Source organism: Struthio camelus, chromosome Z, assembly GCF_040807025.1.
Source record: "Struthio camelus isolate bStrCam1 chromosome Z, bStrCam1.hap1, whole genome shotgun sequence".
NCBI classification, from domain to species: Eukaryota; Metazoa; Chordata; class Aves; order Struthioniformes; family Struthionidae; genus Struthio; species Struthio camelus.
Window position 1 is genome coordinate 42178575 of NC_090982.1, and position 23253 is coordinate 42201827.

Below are 23253 nucleotides of genomic sequence, written 5' to 3' on the forward strand. Positions count from 1 at the left end.
AACATAGTAAAAAAACAAAACAAAACAAAGACAGCCAAGTGAATTACTGCAGTTTCTCAAATAGGCCATATGGCAATAGCTAAAGGCTCAACCTATACTTAATTCACGCCTAGAAGTCTCCATATTCTCATCTCCTCCTACTCGCTATTTATGCGGTAGTACATGAATTCCATCGCCTGGGAGACAAAATACTTTTTATTCCAATCCTGTTTTTTACACCAGCAATAGTTTTGAATTATTTATGCTCCAGTCTAAGCTAAGAAAATGATAACAGAGCACACAGTTAAAAAGAAAAGAAAGAAAGAAAGAAAAAAAAAGATCAACGTGACTACCTGCAATCTTAGCATAAAAAAGGAACAGAGGATTTCAGAAATACTGTCAGTCTTCCTAGAAAAGACAATTATTGCCAACTACAAAAACATGATAATGGATTTGGCAACAACAGAAAAATCAGAGTGGAGAATAAAGTTTTTTCTCTTAAGGGTAGATAACCACAGCAAACATGAACAAGGTGAACTGGAAAGATGACTTGATATTAGAACATAAATCTAGGTACTTTAAGGATTTTTGGATGTTTGATTGAAGGAAATCACGTTTTTCTCTATTTTCCCATCTCTATACTTCTGTTATTCTACTGTAGGACTACTAGGTCTTCTTGAAGACTACCAACTGTTAACTAATGCTCAGTTTTGGCCAAAATCCTTAGCTAGTGAATTTCTACGTGCTTCATAGTCGCACTTGTTTAAATCCAAAGGCCTTAGAAGGTTTTTAGAAAGAACAAAAAAAAAAAAAACATTAACTCTTTCTGGCTTTCCCTAAATATAATTCTGTCCAACCAACTCTTGCTCATTCCTTTTACTGAACTCCACCCAGGCTGAATTTAAATTTGAGTAACTCTTCAGCAGAAAAGAAAGTCTCAAGAACTTTGTCACTATAAGAAAATTAGTTTCAAAATTAATGATAAAATTAGAAAATCATGTATCCCTTTATGTGACACGCGTGATGTTTTGACCTTAGTTTTTATCAAGTACTTTGAATATTGTAAAAAGGGCAGATCATGGAGTGAAAGATCATAAATTGATGCGGTTTGAATTAAATGAAAGAGAATACAATTAGGTTTTCAGATAAAAATTGATTCCAAACGGGCAAACCAAAAGGACTACTTAGAGAACCTGGCACTTAAGAAATTGATTGTGAGGCAGAACAGATAGTTCTTCAAATTAAAGCTCAAGATAAGAGTTACTTAGAACAGAGGTTCTAAATAAAATATTAAAGAATCATCCCTTCTCCCCCAAATCTACTGTAAGAGTTACAGACGAAATGATCCAAAGAACAGTATCAAGCAGGATATTACTAATACACAAAAACAAAGAAGAAAAAAAATTTAAAAGGGCAAAGACAGCTAAGGCTTAGACACCTAGAAAAATCCTTTACTACTCTTCTCCAAAATTATTTCCCTTCCTGCTCTGCAAGCTTGCTGTTTGGCTCAGTTACATTGCAAAGACTATTAAAAGCCAAAGTAAAGATTCCTTAGTCTGTATAAACAGAAGTGCATCAAGAGTATGCATTAAAAAAAAAAAAAGAAGTGTGCTAACCACATGAAAAGGTTTATTAGCTCATTGTATACATTTGATGAGATAGAAATGCGAACAGGAGAACTTGAAGTCTCCAAGATTTGTCACACAAACTTTCCTTTGTGACATTATGTAGCAATTGATGTACTGACTGGAGATATTTTCTGCAGCAACAGGATTGATGGTATTGCACAAAACAGCTGGAAGTCTATTTTTGGCAAGCTTTAAGCAATTCTGGTCATATATGTTAAAGAAAGATAAACAAGAACACGTGAAGATAACTAACTCTCACCTTATAGGAGAAAGCATTTAGAGCTTGCTTAGCCTAGCAAATTGAAAGTAAAATAGGGTGAGCATTTCTCTTTAACCTAGCAAGGATATCACAGTTAAGTATGAACTAATCACGAATATATTTAGGTCCAAAGAGTTGCCTTTCAAAAAGAGCCAGTAGGAGTAAAAATCAAATAAATAAAAATACTATGTTTAAGATGGAACTTAACTAGTTTGTCAAGCCTTTAAAAAGTGTTATATAGTATGACTGCCTGCTAAGTTTGCACACAGGAAATCACATCACAGCAGTAAAACTTAATGAGAGGAAGTTCAATATTGTATTTCTACTCAGTTTTTCCATGACTGGACATACGCTTCATTTTCAACATAGACAAACTTCATTACAAAAGCAGAAGCACTAGTTTCTGAATGGGCTTCTGCTTAGTGCTATCAACACGGTGCTTGAGTGCAAATGAATATTAAATTTATAAAACAAGATGAAGCTCTAGGTCTGTTCCGCTCAGTTCAGAGAAAGTAGTACAGATATGTACGGTTACTTCAGACCTTTGATGTCAGATACTCATTCTGAGAAGCCTCGGAATTAATTTATCAGTGTGTTCTCAATGTGTTATTTTTTGCACCTAGCACAACTCCCAATGAACCTGCAACTCCATTTACAAATACTTACCCTTGTATATGTCAGTCTACTGTGAATCTCAGTTAAAAACAACTCAAAATGAAGGATACTATTACTGCAGAGAACATCTATTCCAAGCACTTCATTACTGTAGTTTCGTCTGTGCATTAAATGAAACCAATAACCTAGGGGATCTTGCACGATTGTATTACTATTTTACAAATAAACCTAAGTTAGGCTTATGCAGCAACACATATCTAACAGGAACCGTAGTTTATCCTGTAGCAAGGATTTACTGCGCTTCTCACCTGTGGCTGGATTGATGCTGGCAGCGATATGAAAGTGACAGAGTGCATTTGCATGCGGAGGGACGTTCCTGTGAACTTCATGAGCATCTTGCTGATGTGGAGAGTATCCAGTGTGTGCTACTACAGCACCGGATCTCCTCCTCCCTCGTCGGAAGTGCCTCAGGTTTAACTGCATGAAGAATAAGGTGTCATTTTAAATTCCTTTCAAAAAGAAAACAGATTTCATCCGTAAGTGGTTTTCTAGATATTAGTACATGAAGTATTTTTTTCACTTTAAAAGCAGCATCAGTGGATTTTCTCACAAAAATCACATTGCTCAGATTGCATCTGCAGTGGAGGGATACCATTACTTTCCAATTTCTTTATAAAGGCCTTTACAGTAGCCTGACAAAGCAACTGTTTTGTATTCTTGTGTGTAGACAATGCTCACTTGAACAGATAAATATTACTGCGTTTTGTAAACATACACATGCTTATTAAAGACACTGAACTAAAAAACCCCAGAAATAGGAATAATCTCCTTCCGGGGAGACTCTAAAAGGAGATTAGATCTGTACTTTGGATCTAATTAGATCGGTACTTCTACTCACACTGCAATGGCCAACTTTAAAAATAAATCTCCTCCACCACACAAACAAATTCATTTCCAAAGCAATTTCTATTAGTTTGGTATTACGCTCTTTGTATTCCTTTTTACTTGCTATTCTTGCCTCCTACTACAGCACACCCATGTAAAATCATTTTCTCCCAATTTTTACCTAATTGTTATTTCTGATATTTCATGTTATCCCTTACTTTCACAGCAGGAATACAAAACTGTCTCCCAACTTCACTTTTCTTTTCAAGAGTCTTTCTTTACTGCATTGTCTTTCAATCTGCCAAATTTATAGTCGACTATGCCGCATTTACTAAGAAAGCGGCCTGATCACGTGCAATACTTCATTCCACTAAGATAAAAACGCCATGTCCAAACACTCTCTACGCAGCTTTGCGGACCTTTAATGCTACATTTTCCTTTTGCTTGCCATTGATAGACCAGCTCATGAGGATCATTTGCCTTAGAAATACGGCTTAAAAGCAGTCTGCTCTACCTGAGAACTACAGCAGCAGAAAATGTCTCTCTCCTCAATATTATCACTGTTTTTCCCAATCGCATAGGCCAGAAAACATCCCACATCTCCTAAGGTGAAAAGCAAGCTCCTGCTATAGTTTTAAGGCAGCATCATTAGCAGGTTTCACAGAACTCATGTAACAAGCTACTCTATACCGTCTCTAGCTCTTTGAACTAGTAGATACTGTAAAGGTACCTGCTTCAGTGACCAGAGTAAAATAGGTAGTAGTGATATAAAGTCACTATATCTTCTAATGTGAAAGCTCAGACGGACTGCTGTCTCAGCATTACTGTTTTTTTCCAGGTTAACACATCGGGGAAGTTTCAAATAAATCCACTACCTTGTACCATAAGTCTGTATAAAATATTATGAAGTAGTTCAGTTTATGAACTATGTTTGAGGTATTAATTACAATCCTGTCTAAAACTGTGTGTGCACGTGTCAGTCTCCTGTTCAATTTCACTTCTTACCTCTAAAGCACTTTGCATTCGTTCCTTACTTGAAGTATTTCTCTTGAAGTTATTTAAGTTCACTGCTTCGGTCCAGCTGTCGTATCCAGCACCATACAACAGGCTGTCATTGGGTAACAAAGTCTCTGCCCAGAGACGACAGACATTATCCTTAGAGCAAGTCAGGAGTACGTTGCAGACAGCACCACTAACGAAAGAAAATATAAGGTGTAAAGATGTCACTTCCATCATACAAAAAAAAAAAAAACAGTATCACAATAAAATAAAGTCCATCAAAATAAAACAGTAGCAAATGATTTCCAACGTCGGTATTCAGAATTATACAAAGTAACTTAGATACTAAGGAAAGAAAAACTCAGCAACATACTTTTGAGCAACTGGACAAATAGCCTTAAAAAAAAGATTCAGCCAAGAACTATAAACGAGTCATACATGATAGGCTTTGACAGCTATTCAAGTTTCTCAATATGAACTACTTCAGTTGTATAGTAAGTTTGACATACACTTACTTTACAACCCTAAATCTTGGGTTCAGTTTGCAGAAGTAGTAAGAACATAACGTAATCATTTTCTGTACTCCTTTTGTTATTTATCCAGATCACACTACTACACAGTATTTGCAAAATTACATATCCAAACCAGAACAAAAAAATATATCAGGAATACAACTGCAAATCTTAAACGCCAAACTTCTCTAATGGCTACTCTTCTAAATAGAATTTGTGGTACACATATATCCAAAAGTCCCAATTAACCTCAACTAAGCTCTGCAAAAACTATACCTATCCTCAGATTTCCAGCCTGTATAAGTTTACAAGTTAGTTTTAAGCTAAGACTCTAAAAGGAGGTGGAACATCTGACAGTACTGTCCACCAACAAACTCTTAGGCGTCATAGCATGAGTGCATTTTCAAAAATCAATTTAACGACTACTTCACTGGTTTTAAGAAGAGTCTCCTATTTAAAGGCTGGTATAAGAGACAGCATATATTTATCCAACACACAACGGTAGGGAAAATTCAAATGGCTACTGATTGGAATATTACTTATGGCATTAGGAAGCTCACAGGCCACAGAATTACAGTTTAAATCAGGTTTCACAGGAAAATAAATAAAACCACCCACCTCCCCCACAAATTAGAGCGCTTCTACAGACGAAGCTATTGAAGCAAATAGAAAGTTTTGTTAAAGTGCTCTCCCCTCCCCCTGGACAGTTTACAACCTTCAAGCTGTTAGAGCTACTGACCGTGGCATGAATTTGCTGGTCTTCCTCCATGAAAAAGCATTTACTGATCGAGGATGGGCCAAATAAACAAATGAAAAATCAACTTCTTCTGCTTGTTTTCCTGGACTCGCACCAGGAGGTGTTACAGCTGATCGCCAACTGTCTGCATTGTACCATACTTTCACAAGACAATCATCCTGAACAACAACAAAGAACAAATAAAAGCATGTTTACTAAGTCGTCCAGCTTCCAATTGAAGAATCAAATGAAAGAGAACTAAGTCTGTCGACATAGACCCTATGCGTTTCTAAGTACCAAGTACTGCCGATATTTCTCTCATTTTTCGTTTTCCCTTCTAATCTGTCTTGTCATTGCTATATTAGTTTTCATTTTGCAGTTTCTGGTTAGGTGCCAATTTTCAGAGAATATTTATTTTCCATAATAGCTACAAAATCTCAAGCTATACTGGATCAAGCTCGCATTCAAATGCTAACAGAAATGTTAACTTATTGTTGTACTTTGAGAGAAACCCCTCAAAAAAAAAAAATCTACGCATACAGTTTCAAATCTTCGGAATATAAACAAAGGTCAGAGATGACATCTCAAAAAAAAAAAAAAAAAAAATCAAGCTCACTACTTGGTAACCCACTTTTCTTAGATATGCACACACACACTTTTGAACAATATGGACTTAATGTCCCTATCATTATATGTCTAAAAGGACTAGGTAAGCTAATGTAGATATAGATTTGCAAGTTGTCCAACTATTAAATACGGATGGCACTGAAATATTGTATTAACTTTGGTACATTTAACATGACCCAAATAGGAGCTCGTTTTGCTGACCAGCATCCTCTTCGATTAAAAAAAAAAAAAAAAAAAAAAAGGCATCAAAAGCATTCAAAAGATTCTGCACCTATGAAATTAACCTAGTCACGTAAAGATTTCTTTGTTAATTTTCCTATTGATTTAGTTACAGTAATAGTGCTTTCCTTGAGTTTATAATGTAATATAACACAATAGGACACAAAATATTTCAGTCATAAAAACATTACAAGGATAGCATGCCTACAGGAGCCATTTGTAGACTAATTCATTTTTTCCCAATTCAGTCATACTGCAACTTCATACTTGGACTTTAAAATAAGTATAATCACTATCCATCAAAAACACTATACTGATATAATATATGTTGCGAAGAATGAAAAAACCACTAGGGTTTTGGGGTTTTGTTTGTTTGTTATTTTGTCAAGACCTGTATTTGAACAAATTTATAAGTAATAGTTACTCCAAATATGATTGGAATAATTCTTCTTTCAGCCAGTAAACGGCTAAAGACATCAAGGGACATATAGCAGCTATATGATATCCTGAACAAGCAAAACAGGGAATGTAAGAACTTCTTGCTTCTTTATTATACAGAGCATAGTTCAAAGTCTGGTACTTCACATTCATGTGTTGGAAATAAATCAATTGGAATATATTTTACCTGGAAAAAAAAAAAATCTACGAGTTATTTTTACAGGTTTAGCTCATTTGTTACATCTTTCTCTCTTCCTTAAAAATAGCAAATGCCTTAAGAGTTATAGCCCTCTAAGCAAGCACTATGACCCAAAGTGGCAAGCATAAAGGAAACAATCTACAAAAACGCAAAACAGATGTCATTCACCTGTTCTTGATGCATACAACTGGTTCACAGAAAAGGCATGACAAGACTGCCTTTTAAAAGCAGGACTTAGTTGCAACTTGAACCATCCCTGAATCTCTGTGCTTCAAGCATATATTAGGGGATGTTATGTTCCGAAAAGCAAAAAAAAAAAAAAAAAGAAACCAACAACAAAAAAAACCACATACTACTACCAGGTCAAACACTGTTCTAACTGATCCTTATGTGCGCATACTAATTTTTCATTCACATTTTCAAGACAGACTAAAGCAAAGTGCATGATTAATTTTGATTCTCACATCTGAAAACCTCATTCATGGTATCTCTTTGAATTCTGTGAAACTGATACTTAAGCCAGAGCTTTCCATTACTCTCAGCAATTGCACCATCCCAATGATCCTTACTACTACCATTTTGTTTCCTTTTCAATAATTCCGCAGCGTACGCTACATTCTTTAGTTGACAGCATAAACTTGATGCCTGTCTGCATCTGTTAACCTGTGTAAAGACTGGTTATAGAATAAGGTTTTTATTTCTGCTTTAAAAATCAGTAATCCTAACACATGATTATTTTCTCCACAACCTACTTTGATAATTCCATAAATTCTCACAAGAGGATTCAAAAGGTTCTTACCAAATCTTTTTGACCAATATCAGTGCGAATCTTCCCTCAAAAATGGTAGTATTTGCAGCAACAAAATATTCAGTTACATCCCTTCACAAGTAATAGAAATTCTCATAGGAATTAGTCATTTTTTTCATTGTATTCTCTACACCATCCTGATATTCCCTGCTTTGAACTGTTACGATGTTATTCTCTTACAAAAACCGAATAACTTTCCTAGTACAAATAAAAGATTGACTTGTTAGTGTTTTAGGAAGTCAAAAGATACGATGGTGACACTATGTTTTAGCCTTTTTATTTATTTTGCAAAGGCATTTTATTGCTTTTGCAGATAAACCACTCATTGCTGAGCGCACCAAATGAATCTGTAAGATTGGCCACAAACACTGACATCAAGTATGTGGGAATACACGACTGGAGGGGAACGTGAATTCTCTTATTAGGTATACACAGCTAGGCATACAAGTATATGTACAGTGAAAAAAGTGAAGAGCTATTTTTGAGTTAGAGTATCACAATATTGGGGAAATATTGAATATATTTCCTTACCAGCTGAATAACCAACACCTAACTTTTGCAGTTACTTCATTCACAGATCTCCCCCCACCAAACTACTCACTTTCTGATGTCTTATATTTTGGTACCGAAGTGTCACCCATTCAAAGCAGATTTTTTAAAATTATTTTTCAGTGAATATTTAATTTTTTTGCTGCTGAATTATCCTTCTCTCAAATTCTCATGTGCCAAAATGTAAAGATGCATAAAGGGATTACTGGAAATACTGAGCTTTCTCTCTCTCGCTCACACATTTTTTTTAATGTTTACCTTTCCAGCAGTGGCAAAAAATTCCCCATCTGGTGAGAATTTCATTAAACAAACTTGAGAAGCAGTTCTGCAAAATAAAGAAAATTAAAAATAAAAAATAAGTTTTAATACTTTTTCAGAACTCTAAATAGTTTTTTCCCTTTGAAATTATCAAAGTACTTCAATTCTTATATGTAACTGCCTGCTGTATTGTGTGAAACATTTAATTTAAGCTTTAATAAAAGTCCAGAGAGGCTAGCAGTAAACTTAGGTAGAACATTGGGTTGTGGTCAAAAAGAAGAAAAACTCAGGAAACAGAATGCCCAGTGTTCCAATATTTTATTAACAAAAAGCAGCTGCTAAAGGATTAAACCCGAGTGCTTTACTCCAAACACGCTCTATTTCCACTTCACAAGCCTTTCAAACTGTGCTCTGCCAGTCTATATTATCTTCCAACTCACCTTTTGTTATACTTCCTGCACAGCTATAACCCAAGAACAAAAATGTGTAAAAGAGTAACTTGGTTAGGAAGCATTTTAAAGCAGTTTTTAAAGCAATGGTCACACTGGTAAAAGGTGCCACATCAAAATAATCTAGTTACACGGTTCATTTCTGCTGTGTTTTATTTTCTTTAGAAAACACTGATAAGTCTGCCTCTTTACAGATTTTGAAGCACTGAGAACAGGGTGGTCATCAGAATTTCACCGTGCAGGACAAATCCAATATAAATCTTAATCTTGATTTATTAGACATGCCTAAGAAGTTGTAAGGCCTAACTTTTGAGAACAATCAAGTTAGCCATCAGGTCAATGAAAGCACGATGCACTCAGCATGTGCAATAACAACAACAAATCAATTACAAAATGTGGGCAAAGAAAGGCAATTTCCAATTCTCAGTTTAAGCAATAGCCTCCTAGCAGAGCCAACATTAAGACATTTGGGAATGCCTATTCAGACGTTAAAACTGATTCAGACAAAGGTCAGTATTTCAAAATTCACCATCCTGCAAATTCTTCATTAAGAAAAAACTTAGTTTAAATTTAACAGAAGTACACATTGTCATATTTGCACTAGAAAACATACAGGCATAAAAGGTGACTCGACAGAGCAAATTCTCTTGATCTTTTCCAGGACCCACTAGTTCAAAGTGCACAAAACCAAGCTTGCTCTCCCTATCCCATGAAAAGAATTTGAGAGAGGAACAAGGAAAGCTATGAAACGAAGTCTGTTTGGACCAGCGATACAAATGCAGAACATACTATTGAAGGTTCAGAAGAAAAGCAGTATCTGTACGATCTTGACTACTAGTACTGCGCTCCAAGATTGCCGCACCATAGCCATGGCATTCTGTCTGCAAGATGACTGCTTCTTGCATTAGACCGAGATGAAGACCCAATAAATAAGTCATTGACTTTTCTTATTTATAAAGTTCATCATATTCAAAGGATAACTTTTCAATTGCCACTTGGATGATCTGATCACCTGCCAAGAACTGAAGTTAGAAATGTTTTCTCTCCACAGACCTGGCCACAGCATGCCAAGCCACACAGAACTCATTCAGAACTGACTGAAAATAACAGTCGTTATCAATTGTCCTAGAGATATAACAACGTCCCGCTCCTTAAACATTTACTGGAAAGTTCACCTACAAGCTTGAGGAATTTATCAGGAGGTTATCCAAGTGTGACTTTGATTTGTGATAACTTATCACTTACATGAGAAAGTTAGCAGACATGCAAATTAGTTATTAAATCCACTCCCTTCCCAAACACTTGAAACCTGTTTTATTAAGCGTTTGCAAACTGAGATGGAGAGAAGAACACCTGAATATAGTTCACAGTTGAAAAAACAGAACATACACCAGCAGTCCACTGAAGGATGAGAGAAGACTGGGCTTGAAGCTGCCTTTCTGCCTCACCCAAACGGCAACTCTGATTACTTCGAAGGCCTATGCCCCAATATCAGTCACATGACAATCTCAGCACTTCAGCTGCCTATGTATGTGATCTTGAGCTGCCTACAGATATGAGAAAGAGCTAAAAAAGATATTCAGTTGGTATCACTGGTGCATTCACAAGAACGCTTGTGGAAAGACTGTGGATTGTTCCTTGTGGAACGATTCTAAAGGAACGATTATAAGACTTTTCTAGGTATGCCCAGGGTACTACTCAATTAACATCAAGTGCTTCATGAAGAATAATTACAGGTTAGTCCCTCCAGCCAACCACTCAGTGAGACTTATTAAGGAGACTGCCATATGGAACATCAGTCCAAAGAAAAAGTCGACCCAGTATATTAGAAGTGCCTTCCTATGGCAGGGAGGGCTGTGATTTAGCTTATTAATTGAAGTACTAGACTAAAACCCTTTGACTTTGTGTGGTACACACAGATTAAAATGATTAATCAACATTAATACCATAAGAACATTCAGAGGTGCAGAATAACAGAAAGCATGAATTTTTGCATGACTGTTCCAAATATCCAGAATAAATAGAAAAAAAAGCAATGGGGGCTGCAGTGGGGAAGAGGGAGGAAAAAGAAAAAAAAAAAAAGGACATACACACAGGACACTGAAGGAAGCCTATCTCAATCGGCCCTGCAATCAGAATTTTCAAACACACTACGTTAACCCTACCTATTGTACAAGTAACGAGAAACTGGGACAATGACAAAAGGAACCTTGCCTCAGTATTTTACTAATGCTCAGTGTAATTCAAGAGTTGCTCAAAAACATAAGCTACCTCAAAAATAATCGCAACTGATCTTGCAGGAAGAAAGAAATATCATGCATCCAAGGAAAACACGATTCAAGTTTATCATACCTGAATAGTATTTACCAAAAAACAGTATACCACAAGGTTTTACTAAATTACATTACATATTTCATCTGAAAGGTATGAACCAACAAGGAAAAAAGGAATCACTTGTTTTTAAAACAGTTTCTTACTTGCATTGCCAGATACACCTCCATTCTCCAATGCCAGCATCTGCTCTTTCAGTATTTCTACTGTCAGAAGGGTTTTCCGAATGAGCGTTGGACCAAAGCTGAAGACAACTGGAACCGGTCAAAAGGCGAGTGCCTAACAATATTTACAACAATAGAACCATGAAACAAGTAAAAGAGTATAGTCTTCTATAATGAGAAATAAAAAAATTATTTAAAAATGCAAATCTGTGACTGGCTATTGTGCAGAAAAACACGCCATAAATCTTAACCCTCTTTCTATGGCAACGTTGCTGTAAAAGCACCACTAACAGTGTAAAACCACTGCTACTACAAAACCCTTTTATCTTGAAGACGCTGACAGATTGGGTCAATCTTGCAAAAAGCCACCTTCTACTTTCCTACAATATTTTAATTTGAACAGCTACAGTTCAAACAGTCAAAAATCTATTAAACTTTAAAAGCAAGTTAGCTCTCTAAAAGAGACAGAGCTACTGCAAATGTCCCTCCTTCACAACAATATTTACCATTTCAGCCACTTTTTTGCAGTATTAGATTCTGCTTAGAGTAACAAGTAACACAATACATATGTAGCTAGTGTTTTAGCTCTCCTTTAACAAGTGACAAAGGGTAAATTTCACTCCACTTTGATATTCTGTGTTACGCTAGGAGAAAAGGAAACATTTACTTTTCCTCCAAGGAGCAAGAAAATTTAAGTAAGAAGTTAGCTGCTGTATCAAGTAGTTAGGTGCTACTTAAATTTCATTCTTACCTGTGGGATCCCATGTTAAATTATGTGCTATTGCTTCCAGTAAGATTTGAGCATTCTTCTGCCACTGATAATGTAGCCTCTGAAATTAAGCATTCACAAACATTAGTATGAAAGTTCTTAGTAGTGTTCCCCCCTCCCCGTCTATAATTTTAGAAGCATTACATCTTCACCGCACTCTCTGACTTTGACTCGGAATATACTTAAATTACAACATATCTAATAAAAATTGATCCATTCTGGTTTGTTTTTCAACAGAACATTAATTCGGTAATACAAATAGAAGTTTCTGACTTATTTTAAAAAGCTAACTTGAAAGAATCTAAGTACATAAATTCATCATCAGAAACTGAGTTTCTTAAAATGAAGTCTGATTTTATTTTGGAAAAAAAAAATCAAAGAAAATGAAATATATCAAATGCACCCAATGTTTTTATCAGTAGTAGGGCTGAACTGAAGGATTTGGATAAGGTTATGATAACATGTCTGATATTTCCCCTTGCTCATTTTTAAAAATCAAAAACGAAACAAAAAGCAGAATGGTCAAGTGTTTTCAGATTTTGTACTACTACTTCATTCACTGAAACAAGCTGAGAATTAAACTAAGGAAATTTTTATCTGGTTTGCCTTCATAGTAAGTTCCAAACTTGTGTTACTTTGAATTACACAAGAATGAATTCATTACTGAAAATAAAGAGCCAACTTTCTTCTTTTCTCCTAATTCATAAAAGACAGGCAGTTTCAAAGTAACCCTCCTCTACTCCAAAAAATACCAAACCAATATATATGAAAGCTAATACACAACTAAGCCTTTGAGATGTGGTGAAAAACAATAAGCAGCACCTGCAGATAAGAATCTAAAAACCAATGTGTTCTTCCAGCTGGCCTTGTTTGTTTTTAAGATTTCGAATATTCTAATAAATGGAAGACAACCTTACATCAACGTAAACATACTGGAAATTATTGTTTTGAAATTACCTGTGAGAAGGAACTAACTGAATATTTCTTCAGTTACAAATACTTCTGACATTTGAAAGCAAATGATGGGAGGAAGCATGCTTCCGCAGTTACTTAGAGTTACTACAGTAACCGTCAAGTTTCAAGGTAAGTCTTTTTTCAAGGTAACATTTTCTAGTGATATAGCAAAACACATTCAGGATGGAATTGAGGGCTCTAGTGATCAAAGAACCAACCATATTTTTAAGTGCTCATATGAGAACACAAAGTTCCATTTTACTGTTGTTTGATACTACTGCTTTCCAGTGGTATAAAATGTTATAAGCATTTAATGACATATCTTAAATATATAAAACACCACTGTTTTACAGGGACACCATGAACAATCCTAAAATGGAATCCACTATACACCCCTATAAACAATTCTACTACTACAAACAGAGAGACCAAATCCTGGGGGGGGGGGGGTGGAGAGAGAGAGCAAGCAAGCTCCTGGAGCAACTTCTGCTGCCAGAGCCCTCATATTGTCAAGTTGACTTTAATTAGACACTAATACTTCAATTACACATACTGGCAATCCTTGCCTAGTAAGAACAGTGGTTAAATAACTTGCTGTAGATCATATCATAAGGCAGAAATTAAGATTCTGATGGCTAAATCACTAACCCACCGTCACCCAAACTAAGCCGTGCTATCAAGAGAATATTGTTCTTGTTCGTCACCACAGAACACCTTTTGAAATACAAACACTGTCAAATGTTCTACAAAAGTCATGATAAACTCTTCAAGAAGTCATCAGAATTGCAGATTTGAGCAAGAATGTGCAGTTTCCTAAACCGAGGTTAATATTTGAGTGCTAAACCACATCAGGACATCGAACATACACAAGATGATTCAAAAAGAAATTCCTACTGTAATAGCTATACTCTTCGGAGGGCAGGGGGCTCGCATGTCTTCTTAGGTTCTGACATTTTTCAGACATCAGTTGTAGGGCAAGATAAATCAGTGATATAAAGCATTATAATAAGAACCAGTATAATAAGACCTAGAAACCTGTATGTTAACTAACATACACCTGTGCCTTCCTCCTACCATTTACGCTGCCCCCGGACCACCTTATCTCTCCATTTTATTTTAGCATCAAAAGAAAACATCTTCAAAACTAAAGCAAATCAGAGAAATGAGACAAGTTTTACTACAAGGTAAATGAAATTAGAGTGCTAAATTACTTACAGTATGATGACTGCTCTTCTGATTCAAAATGCTCACTGGCTCGAAGATACAAATCACATTCCCATAAGAAGCTGCAATCTAAAACAAGTATTTATATGTACATGAATACACACAGAAAATAAGCTATAGAACAAGCAGAAGTAAAACGTGGATTGCCAATTCTACTTTTAAATCTCCTTGTAGACAAATGTGAAGCTTGTAGCCATATTCCACATTTGACAATAGAAGAAAACCACATCTAGCAAAATCATGAAGCAAGTACTGATGATAACAGAACAATACAATTTTTTATTCACATATTTGTCCTAACCAGCTACTGAGACTATAGGTGGATATGCACACTTGTTAGATCTATCATCAATATTCTCTCCATACATAATTTCAGTAAATGCTCAAAGTAGTAGGCCAAGTTTGTGTGCTAAGAATAGGACCAACATCAGCTCAGAGTGGTTTTGCAGACTTCTCCAGCATGGCCACATGCTAAGTGTAAAAACTATTCCAGAAAGGTCGGGAAGTCCAAGCTAAATACCCAATGCAGAGAACTGCAAAAAAAGTAGAAGAAACTAAAGACTAACACAAAACACTTCTTTAAAAGTTGTAGTAAGGTAACAGCTTTCTTGGGTATTTCACAGTCTTATTCCATCACTGGCACCAGCTACCACAAACCTGTGCTGAGATGGAATTACGGACACTTTATCCCAAGACAACTATATCAAAGCAAGTTTAAAAGACTTTGTAAGCAGGGCTAAAATGAGCCAGATGTTTGCTCCAGGCTTCGGGATGACAGCCACTGGTTGACAGCGTTTAAAACTGCTCTGAAATATACAGATTTACAAAAGGAGCTTGCATGGGTCATGCGGATAAAGGACATCCTATGTTCTCAAGTGATGCCTCACATCAAGAGAATCAATGCAATAGCTCGATCTCCAGCTCTGATATTCTGTAATAGTTAATATTCTATTCTTGCGAAAGAGTAGAGTTTCTCTTTCCTTTTAACAAAATTGAAGAAAGTTAGAGTCATTTTGTAAGACGCATTTTGATTTCAGTAACCAAAACTCAAATAGCTTTAAGAAAACGTACCAGCCTATCATACCTAAATTGTTAGTATTATTTAAATTAAAACTGTGGGTGCATAGTTTCAAAGGCAAGAAGCCCTCTGCATTAAAAAGAACAAATAAATTAATAAAACTGTATCAAACTAACTACCTAAATATCAGTCTGACTCCAAAATGCCAACAGTAATTTTGTCATACTTGCTGAAGGCCTAAAGAAACCTTTTCCTTACATCTCAGGCTAATATTTGCTTTCTCTCGTCTTCTTTAAGTACCTCGTTTACTTTTTTTTAATTCTAATAACTCCCTCCCGCATCTCAACAGTGAGTCTAAATAAGCTCAGAGTAATTAGATTTTTCATTTTTCTTTACTTCCAAGTGTGGACACTTGTTCTGTCTCTCCACGTTACATGAGTTTTCAAGACAAACTAACATTAGCATGCCAAAACACTAAACACATAGCATCCAGAGCGACTGCTACCCCATGATATACCCCATATCCAAAGGCTTCCATAATGATATAGCCACTCAGACCAGTCCTCTCTGAGCAGCATTCCACAGAAATGAATTATGCAAGTTTAAGTACTGAAAAACTTCCCAGATTAGCAAGATAAATTCCCCAGACAGCTACCAGATGTCTCCTGTATACTTTGAAAACTCAGTAAGGCTCCTCCATGAATCTTACTTCTAATAGCAGGATCAGAGAGATCACTACCACTCTTGGAGGCGGTACCTGAAGGTCATTTAGGAATAAGTCATCAGCCTTTGTTATTCATTGTCTGGTATTTCAAGACTCTACGAATACATCTAGTCTAATTGCTAACAGCAAATTATACCAGCTTGCAGAATCAAAATGACCATACCGGTCCACTTAAGAAATCCAAAGACTTAAGAAGCTTAATATATTTCAGTATATTAATATCTAGTCCTTTGCAATTATTTAAGATAGATCATTATCCAAATTATACAGAGCTACTACCATGCAGTGCAGATGATCTACTAAATTTGCCTAAAGATATAGGACAAACAGTGACACGTGATCTGCACGCATATTTCGCCAACAACCAATACACAACCAGTTCGCTCACACAAGAAAATTTTCTCGTTAACAGCAACCAATGGGGAAACATGCAGATTCTCCCCGGCTTCAAGCTACCAGACAGAGAAGCAGAGGAGAACATTTCCTCATTTTCATTAACATCACTTGAATACTGCTGCAAGAGCTTATCACTCAAAAATATTAAAAGGAACAGAGGGCAGCTGTGAATCATCTAGATCGTCCTCCTTAGACTTTACAGGTAAATACAAAGCTGTTTCCATGCAGCAGTCGTCTTCTCAAGATAGACACCAAAAGTCTAACTGGTAACAGAGTTCAACCACCGCGTGACAACCCAGTAGACAGAGCTACTTAGATCTTTCAAATTTTTTGTACAGAATTCTTCCTGAATTGTTCTGTGGTAAACTGCAGTTACTTAAAAAAAAAAAAAAAAAAAACACACCACACACACACACACACCTCTGTAGCATACAAAATGCAACATTTCCAATCCAGTTTAGCTGCATTAGAAAAACAAAAACTGAGAATCAAGGAAAGGAAAAATCTGTCAAGGAGCAATTTTAAGCCTTTATGAACTGCTTGAAGGGGATGTTGTTTCTAGAGAAATCTGAAATTGATTTTTCTGTGAAAATATTCATCTGCTGCGAAACACTGACATGTCAAGGCACGTCCATGACATACCCAGCGGTGTAAAACCAGAATGAATAACTACCTTCGCTCTCACCTTACTCACCTTTTGGTCAAATGCTTGCCATCTTTTATACTCATCTTCCTGTGCAGTCCTCTCTATTTTCTACAATCTCACAACTATGCTTTGTAGTTCACTTTTAAGGTGCTATTCACCCCAAATAAAACAAAGCAGTTATTCATTTTGCCAGTCACTCTCATATTTGCCTTAACTTACAATCATCTCTACTCTTGAGAAAGAGCTTAATGTGACATTGTTGGAACATTATTCAAAACGCTGCTCTACGTACCTTCCCCTGTTGCATTGAACAGTCCACACATCCCACTTGAATGTTTCCATGTTTTGCTCCAGGGATTATCTGTAACCTTTCAAAGTCAGTTCCCAGTACCACAATATCACATCCTGATGCATATGCCTAGGAGAGAAGGGGAAAAAAAAAAAGTGAGTAAAGCTACAGTTACCTACAACCACCCAATGAAGAACAAACTAGCGCAGTCCATGTATCTCATCCATGTAGACCACCACAGACAGAGAGAGAGATTTCCAGAGCTCAAACGTCTCCCAACAAGTCTACAACTTATATCAAGCAACAGAAGTGACAGATCACTCTTTCCTTCGTCCAACACAACATTTGTGTAACAAGTAGAAACAGTGGTTCAAGACAGGAAAGAGGTGGCAAAGGTGGAATTATGAAAGAAAAGTCTCTTGGGAGGGGAAAAAATGGGAAGAATATAAAGTTTATGCAAAGCTGTAAAAAATATATTCAATTCCTACACTGGAGACAGACACTTAAAAATAGATATTTGAAATGAGGGAATAAAAACAAGAAGCTAAAATGGTATATAGCTTTCTTAGAGGTAAAATGCAGAAGGGAAACAACGAAGCTGAGCTATAAAAAAAGAAATGCTAGAATTTTAGATTTGTTGAGCCTCCTGCTATTTGCATGCCACAGATTCATTTTAGTGGCAACACAAACTTCAGAGTAAATAAGTAATTTGATGTAGCTAACACATCTATACAGGCAGGTGAGGGGCGCTGCAGTGTCCAAGTCAAGTATTTCTCCCTACCTTATATACATTATACAAGAAATGGGGCACAGATTAAACTGAAGAGGAAAATTAAATATTTGAGACTGTTTATGAAGTGATAGTGAGCACCCTTCAATTATCATAAGTATAAATCATTCAAGGATGGAATTCCAGTGATAAGGAACACATACACAGGGGAAAAAAAAACAAACCATAAGAGCCAAGGACCAAAAGGCAGAATTAAGAGTAAAACCAGTAGCAATGTGCCAGATAAATACGCTCTGTTGGGCAAAATGATTCAAGAGCAGAAGAGTCTCACAAAAACTGAAAATGCAGAATTTTCATATGCTGACATAAGGGATCACCCCTTAAGAGCAACACTGCTAATTTCTAGTATATTTACTGGAAACCATTTTTGACTTGAAAACTAGCAGAGAAATAAAATGCTAGCTTTGCAAATTTGAAAGTGACAGTCATGTCTTGAGCTGTTTCCGGTTACAGAATACTTTTTAGCCGAGCCTGTCCTAGACTAACATACTAATATATACATTAAAAAGAAAGAAAGAAAGAAAAGAAAAGAAGAAAAAGGAAAGAAAAAAGACATTCCATCCCAAGTCTTTTTCCCCTATGAATAGATTTAGCAGTATTTTCTTTTCAAAATTAAGTGATAAAGTAATTATTTTGACATCCAAATGACAAACTGAACTTTGGAAAAATGTTCTATGAGGAAGAGGTTCAAAGTTAAAAGAAATCTCTCACCTGGTGACTCACTAAGTCACTAAGTCTTCAGTCCACTGGGTAAAGTTTATTCAAAAAAAATTACACACACAATTTCTTCCAAAGCTATTTTGTTGCGTTTACTGTTTCCTACAAAAGCAGTTTGAAGAAACAACAAGTTCTGCCTTACAGCGACAACAAGGCTTAATTACAAAGCATCTTTAAGTGTATGAAGTGCCAAAGATTGTATGAAGCCCTCCATCTCTTCTGTACGTCCATGTAGGCCCCATCAGCACTTCACAGGCTTACTAGGCTTCTCTCCATCTGGTTCTAACTGCCGAGCAACACAGTCAGAGGCCCGAGATCCCACAGCATCACCCCTTTACAATATTTACATCATGGTGAACAAAAATTAGTATATATAACATCCACCAGCAGTAGTGAAACTAACTGTTTTAACCAGATCTAACCAGATCTGGAACTCTCTCAGCTCTAACCTATATATTAAAAACAAAGAAAAAAAAAAATTAGGTATACTTGGCACTTCTCATCAGAAGAACACAGAGGTAACTCCACCACCACAACATGCTGGAATCTTTACGCACTTACATGTTCATCAGCATTTCAGAAGCCAGTACTTAGAAAAGCACTGGAAGTCAACTTCCCACTACTCCTGGCTACACTGGACAGCAGCTCGGTTCAAGAGCCATGCTAACATCTTAGACATGTTGTTTCCCGAAAACATCCCCTTTACTAATATAAACTTTTCTCTGAGAGCTATAGCTCTTCTTCCCTTTTGCTATAATCTGTTAAAAAAACAAAACAAAAGAAAAGAAAAAAATACACCTATCCTGTGCTTAATTCACGTTATTTTTTGCCCTATGTCACATGTTGTATGCCAAAGAAGAGTTAGTCATATCAGAGGTGATCATTTGAAGAAAAATTGGGGAACATCTTCTCGTACCAACAGCTCGCAAGTCTAACGCTTAATTATATGTGCACTCATAAGAATGCAGATTAGGATGGGGGGCAGGGGAAACAACGTCTTTAGGAAAAGAAAAAAAGAAACCCACCACAACACTTACTCCATGAAGAAAGAGATAACTGTTCTATCCTTACAGTCTTTAAGTTGTTCACATACTGACAAAAAAACTTTACATATGGGAATAAAAAAATCATTTCTGATATTCAGATGGGTTAGACCACACTTGGTCATGTTGAGTTCCCAGTCTCGAGCGAGTTGCAGAATCACCAGTAGCTCTTAAGCCTCTGGAGTCCATCTTTCCCCAAAGAGGCAGGTATTTTAATCAGGGAAAAAAAAAAAAATTCTCAAAGAACTTCCTAGCATAACTACAGGCAAGCAGAAGGAAAGCGTTTTGAAGGTTATTTAAGTTTAGCCAATGTTTGCCTGCAGGAGAACAATAGTTTCAAAGACAACAGGCACGGGACGCAGAAGTGACAGAGGTTAATGCACAAATGAAAAAAAGGTAGCAAAATAGAGCATAACCAAACTGTTTGGCAAATGAAATGGAGGCTCCATTTGCTACTTTTCCCTACCATCCCAATCGCGTTATATCTCACGCTGATCAGATGCAATATGAGGGAAGCTTAATAGCTCCCCTCTGCCTAAGAAAATCCCTCATTCATTCTTCATGCTTTGTGGAAATTATAAACCAAAAAAACTAACCTTGTGTAAGCTTAGTGTTATTCTTTCTTCAGTTCTTTCCTATCCCCACTGTAACTTTTCTTTAGCTCTTCTCTGTGTAGAGTCTAACACTCTCATGCACGTTCACTGGAACCCAGACTCCAACTCTGGAGGTAGTTTCCAAGCAGTAGTATAGTTTAAAAAAACCACTTCTCTAACACGAGAACACAAAGTTAACTGCTGGACTAATACTGGGCTTCCAAACAATATTTTCATTTCAGAAAAATGTATGAAGTATTTTAGCATAGTAAAATGGAAGAAGTACTCAGAAGTAAAGAGTACTTTTTGCACCCTAATGGTCTCAGAGGCAACAAAAATGAATTCCGCTAACTAGTCAAATTGATCTGCTTTTTTGCACGAGGGTTGTCTACCACAGTTCACATCTTACTCATTTTTGAGATGACAGGTACTACTGAGCTTGTATTCTTCTAAGCTACAGAAATTAAGAAAACGAATTCAAGTGTCCTATCATATTAGGGCAAGAAACAAGTTCAGGTATATACTCTTGTCTACATCACCTCAGTTTAAATTAGTCTTTTGCGGGGGAAGGAAGGCAGGAGGAAAGGGAAATGCTGCCATACAGAACTACTAGGAAAGGATTCCTAAATAGATGTTAAATTAAAAAAAGATAAAAATATCAAGAAGCCTTTTTAGAGCAAGCAGAGCCTCAAAGTCTACTTTTGGCAAGTCAGGTAAGTCCTTCACCTTAAGAATGTTCTAGGACACTTACAAAAAAGTTGTCTCCATACAATGACATAAGCAATAATGTTGACATTATCATGTTCTTGGAATGTTTATTAAACAATGCTTTGTTCTTTTGTTACACAAACAAACAAGGTAGAACTAGTTCCAGCTGCAGAAAGACGGATTTCACTAGCTGGTGACAAAGCAAAACAAGCCTGAAATTAGGAAGTGAAAGATGTTTCGGGCCTGTAAAAATAAATGTTATTTCACATGCAATACTGGGTTCTCACACAGCTTCTACCCATTATTTCAATCGAATGTCAGCTTGTATTTCTAGAACTGTATTTCTTTGGAGAAGATGAACTTCTATTTTGATGATAACCACTCATTAAAAGCTTATCAATTATAAAAGGAAGATATTACAGACATCTATCTGAACTATCCCCATTTCTTCCTAGAGTGACAACCTGATGCAAGTAACCTTTTAAAAACAGTCTAGTACTGGCAAACGGGACCTGAGTATCAAAAGACGACAAGCAAAGGAGAAAGATTCTTGACCTCTCACATAGCACGGCACCTTCCAAAGTCATTAGCTTTATATTTCTTCTATAATAGACATACAGAGTTTTTTTCTACAGGAATTGCTACATAAAGGTTGAGGTGTATCTTACAAGACCTGCACAAACTTTATTCATTCTGCATCTGTTATACAAAAGGAACCAGTACGCATACCATAATTTGCCTGCCTATTTCAGCTACTATCTGCAGTCGCATATAGTACTGTGTGTGCACATGCACATATGTAATTATGTAGTAATACCTGCACAATACATACAAATATATATGGGTATGATGAATGGACAGACTAGAAAGATACAGAACTCTGCTGGGCCCAAGGACGTACAGAACTATGCAGTTGAAGAGAACCAGGGGATGGCTTTTAATAGTTTACAGTAACTTCTTTTGAAATGCTGTCTCTGCCTTTGGCATACTGGAAGCCTAGCAATATAACAGCCCCCACTACCTTTTGGAGACTATTTGGCTACTGCAGAGGTAATTCTCAAGCCACATCTGAGCCATTTTTACTGCTGATGGGCATCCAAGGGTATTTATGTTCCTTGCAAATTATGCTGCACGTCTCAAAGGTCTGGATGCCTGAGCTAACAGCCAAACGGCCGGACTAAGAAGATTTTACTGAAATTCTGTAATAGCTGAATAATATTTCTACGGTATGTTTGAAAGAGGGGATATTCAGTAGGTATTTTTACTGTCTTTATAGCCATTTATTCCTTAGAGGAAACTAAGTTCTCAGTTAAAAGAGAACAGGCACATAAAAGAAAAAGAGACAGTGAAAGAGAGAGATTCCCAGGAGAGACGCAAAAAACATAAGGTACATCCTAGAGCAGGAACAAAAACTAAAACAAAGAAATCTGATCTTTCTTTGCTAATGACATCAGGTATCTGTTTCTTCTCCTTTCTTCATTGAAGTAGGACTATTAAAGTAAATTTATTTTAAGAAAGACTCTTACCATCCTTGAAAAAACATTTCCTAATTTTATCAAAAGTATTTTAACAGAAGATAATTCACCCAGTGAGGACTGATTGGCTATGCATTTTGAATCAGGGCTCATTGAAACAGCACTGCTTTTCTCACTGAAGTGTGAAGGAATTGTATTCAGTTTGGACTTTTTAGTTTGGTTCAGTTAAAAAATAACCTATTCAGAACTTAA

General features: G+C 36.3%; 1 protein-coding gene across 7 annotated transcripts in view; it reads right to left on the reverse strand.

The window, feature by feature from the left end:
- The window catches only part of LOC104150536 (dmX-like protein 1), a 79932-nt gene that overhangs the window by 52174 nt on the left and 4505 nt on the right, over positions 1-23253 (reverse strand). For 6 of the 7 annotated variants that reach the window (XR_011137698.1, XM_068927110.1, XM_068927109.1 and 3 more), the window contains exons 2-9: positions 17679-17804; positions 14594-14671; positions 12407-12485; positions 11638-11770; positions 8712-8778; positions 5617-5792; positions 4372-4558; positions 2790-2958 (exon numbers count right to left, since the gene is read on the reverse strand). Coding sequence is in view for 6 of the 7 variants with exons in the window: in XM_068927110.1 (XP_068783211.1) it covers positions 2790-2958; positions 4372-4558; positions 5617-5792; positions 8712-8778; positions 11638-11770; positions 12407-12485; positions 14594-14671; positions 17679-17804 (1015 nt within the window). In the remaining variant the exon portion in view is untranslated. Of the gene's footprint in view, positions 1-2789; positions 2991-4371; positions 4559-5616; positions 5793-8711; positions 8779-11637; positions 11771-12406; positions 12486-14593; positions 14672-17678; positions 17805-23253 lie in introns of those variants that run through there. The other variant, XM_068927113.1, reaches the window with a different exon arrangement.